The sequence below is a fragment of the Pundamilia nyererei genome, unplaced genomic scaffold (assembly GCF_000239375.1).
Source record: "Pundamilia nyererei isolate P.nyererei 1_Seehausen unplaced genomic scaffold, PunNye1.0 scaffold00038, whole genome shotgun sequence".
Taxonomy (NCBI): Eukaryota; Metazoa; Chordata; class Actinopteri; order Cichliformes; family Cichlidae; genus Pundamilia; species Pundamilia nyererei.
Window position 1 is genome coordinate 1,781,025 of NW_005187439.1, and position 3,299 is coordinate 1,784,323.

The window sequence follows — 3,299 nt, forward strand, 5'->3', positions numbered from 1 at the left end:
TATATCAGCCATGGTCATATAGGGATATTGTCATGGTTACAGGTATGAGTCATACATATAATGATTCTGATGCCTCGTTAAAAACAAAGATCTTAAATTACATATAATTTAAGGGTTTTAGTTTTCCACATATATATCCTAACACGTTATGGCTGCCCAGTGGGATCTCCGCTTGTGCAGTTTGCTCACAGACCACTTGATGGCGCGCTTGAACCAGTTTCTGTTCAGCTCGTGTCCTGAAACGTTTCCTACCCGGTGGTTTTTTTTATTTATTTATTTTTTTGATATTTGCGTTTTCATAACGTGGTGGAAATAAGGAGTACTGATCCAAAAATATTATCACGTTTTACTTTCTATCACTCTGTTTTTTGTTTGCTTGTTTGATTTTCTTTGACATAAATATCCTGCAGATTAAAGGTCACCGTCGAGCTGATAGACGGTTGTTATTTGGGTGTTACAGCAGCACTTCACTGCTGTCTTCAGTTTGCGGCGTGTTTAAAAAAATTATAAATTTAAATTATTTGCACCTATTGATTTATGGGGAACTCGTGGCTTCTCTGTAACTGGCTGTTCACGGCTCTTCAAAGAAAAAAATAAGTCTAATGATTTAATGGAAACGAATCGTAAATGTAGGCGTACGGCGCGGATTTTTTCAGTAAAGTAAAACAATAGGTCGCTTACCGAGAAGCCTGAAAATCATGGCCATGTATTTTTTGCTTTAAATAAAAATAAATAAATAAATAAAAATAAAGACTAAAAAAAAACCAGTCCGAACATTTTATATATATATTTTTTTCTTTTACATAAACTTTATTTCGATAAATACAAGACCATATTATCAACGGGAAACACCCAATGTGCAGGTATGATAAAGGTTTTTTTTATTATTATTATTTTAAAGTTTAATTAAGAGGATAATGTGTCCTACCTAAATAAAGACAATGGCTGTAGTAATAATAATAATAATAATAATAATAATAATAATAATAATAATGCTCATTTCCAAGGAGGAAACATAGTAGATAACCATATATCCATATAATGTACAATAAATATTTCATCATCAGATTTATTAACTGTAATAGTGTCTTTATTTTGGAGTGTGTTGGAAAAAAAATTACATAATGTGTTTATATTTATTTTAGTAACACTGAGCTTTGGCAATATATAAAATCAATTTCTTATAAAAAAATGTAAATAAGGTAAAAAAAAAAAAAAGTGACCTTTGGGTTTTGTCCACTTTTTGCATCCCTAAAATTAATGTTTTAATGTATGAATACAAAACACAGGATATATAAAGATTTTATTTAATATATATTTGAGTTGCAGTCAAAAAAAATCCATGAAGGCCACAGTTTGAAAATAAAGCTATTTTATTGTCAATGCATTCAACATGATTAGATAAACTATCAAGTAGTAAATTCCCGCAAAAGGAAGAAACACTGAAACTATTCCCCACTGACACAAAATATTACACTTTGTATTTCAAATAAAACAAATTATTTACATTGTAATGTATAGACTGCATCTTAAATCAATATCATTTCATATTACATGCACTCTGAAATATAGTCTGACATAATATCCCCAATTTGTGTCCATATTGGTTGTAGACATGAAAAAACTCGCTGCGTTGTAAACCATGATGTATGACTACATTTGTCATTTTTCTCTATATTTGCATTTATATGATATAAAATACAACTTACTGTACAATTACACATATTTAAATCTTCCCTTATTCTCAAACTTTTAAGTGAACTTTTCATAAATAGATTCATTTTTGAAGTCAAAACGCATTTGCATACACCCAAAACATTAATTGTTTTTACAGGGGAGTAAAAGCAAACAGACAGAAAAGGAATTCAAAGATTATAGTCCAAAGTGAAAGTAAGTGCAAGGGGTGTTCTTGTGTTTTTAAGTGGTCTATTTCCAGTTGGAGTGCTTAAATCCAGGCAGGTTGACAATCCGTCCATGTTAAACAAAAGTCTCGTCCTTGTTAGTTTCAAAAAGTCAGTTATGGGAGGTCATGTGACGTGACAAGTGATGCCGTTCCCGGAAGGACTCGTTGCATATGGGGCACTTGAGCTTCTCCTCGCGCCGCCGCTTGACCAGAGGCTCCATGGAGTACTCCTTTTTGTGGTGGGATCGCATGTGGTAAACCAGGTCTGAGGTCATGCGGAAGGAGGCGTTGCACTTGGCGCACCAGTTCTGAGCGGGCAGACAGAGCGAGGTGAATGAGGGAGGCAGCAGGGTGAGAGCTGAGGGCATCTGAAGCTGGATAGGTCCGGAGTTCTTGGGCCAGAAGGCGGTGGCGTAGACAAAGGGGTTCTGCTTGGCCATGCCGCCCGGCACGGGGCAGTTGGCGCCCAGTTCTGCACCCTGCAGCTTGGCAGCAAGGTGGTCAGCCTGGTAGAGTCTGTTGGAGGAGATGGTGTCGCCCACCGCTGGGTGGCAGTCCAGCAGCTTGGGTGGCATCACCAGTGGTGAGATCTGCGAAAAGGAGCGAGATGGCTGACTGAAGGCACTCTTCCTCTCCCCACCACTGCCACCTCCTTGCTGGCTGACGGAGGTGAAAGCACTGCCCATGGGCGAGCTTTGGGGCGGCTGCGTCTCTGACAGCACAGACCTGATGCTAAGGTGTTTCTCCGAGGGGTTGCTGCTGGGCCGACCTCCATCTTTGTTTTCAGAGTTGGAGCTTTGGAGACTTTTGCTGCTGCTGTGCTGTTTGGAGTGCTGGGCTGACTTAACCTCAGTAAAGGCGCTGCGCTTTACCTCTCCCAGCTCTATGGAGCCTGGTGGGGAGAAGGACCGGTGGTTGTCCTCTAGGCCATATGCTCCTCTGTAATTCTGCACAGACGTTGCAAGCTCGTCTTTAGACTTGGACTGCGGAAGGCTGGGTCCTCTGCACTCCCTGTCCTCTATTTCGGAGAACTTCCTCTTGCCCGAGCTCTCGCTGCAGATCTCGGCCTCCTTGTCACTCGGCGGGCTGGTCCGGTTGTTCTCTAGATCCCTGGCTAGGTTATGAAAGTCTGTGGAGGGTTTATTGTTGTCCTGATGACTGCTGAAACCTTCGGAGCGGACTACCTTTGGGCTGGTCCTGGTTGGGGTTGCGTTTGGTCGCTCTGTGCCGCTGTCTTTGCTGTGCTCCTCGTCGGCTGCAGCAATGCTCTGCAGTCTCTTGGTGCAACGGAACCGGAGATGGGCCAAGAAAGGGAACTCAAACTGGAACCGCTGGCTGCAGTCCGGACAGGAGTGGTGGGATGAACCTAACCGGAGGACAAAAGGAAATTATTGAA

General features: G+C 41.0%; 1 protein-coding gene across 1 annotated transcript in view; it reads right to left on the reverse strand.

The window, feature by feature from the left end:
- Window positions 1-1,391: 1,391 nt before the first annotated feature.
- prdm8b (PR domain containing 8b) overlaps window positions 1,392-3,299 on the reverse strand; it is a 6,640-nt gene continuing 4,732 nt past the window's right edge. The window contains exon 2 of the mRNA XM_005730655.1: window positions 1,392-3,269. Within this exon, the coding sequence (XP_005730712.1) occupies window positions 2,014-3,269 (1,256 nt within the window). The 3' untranslated portion in view covers window positions 1,392-2,013. The remainder of the gene's footprint in view (window positions 3,270-3,299) is intronic.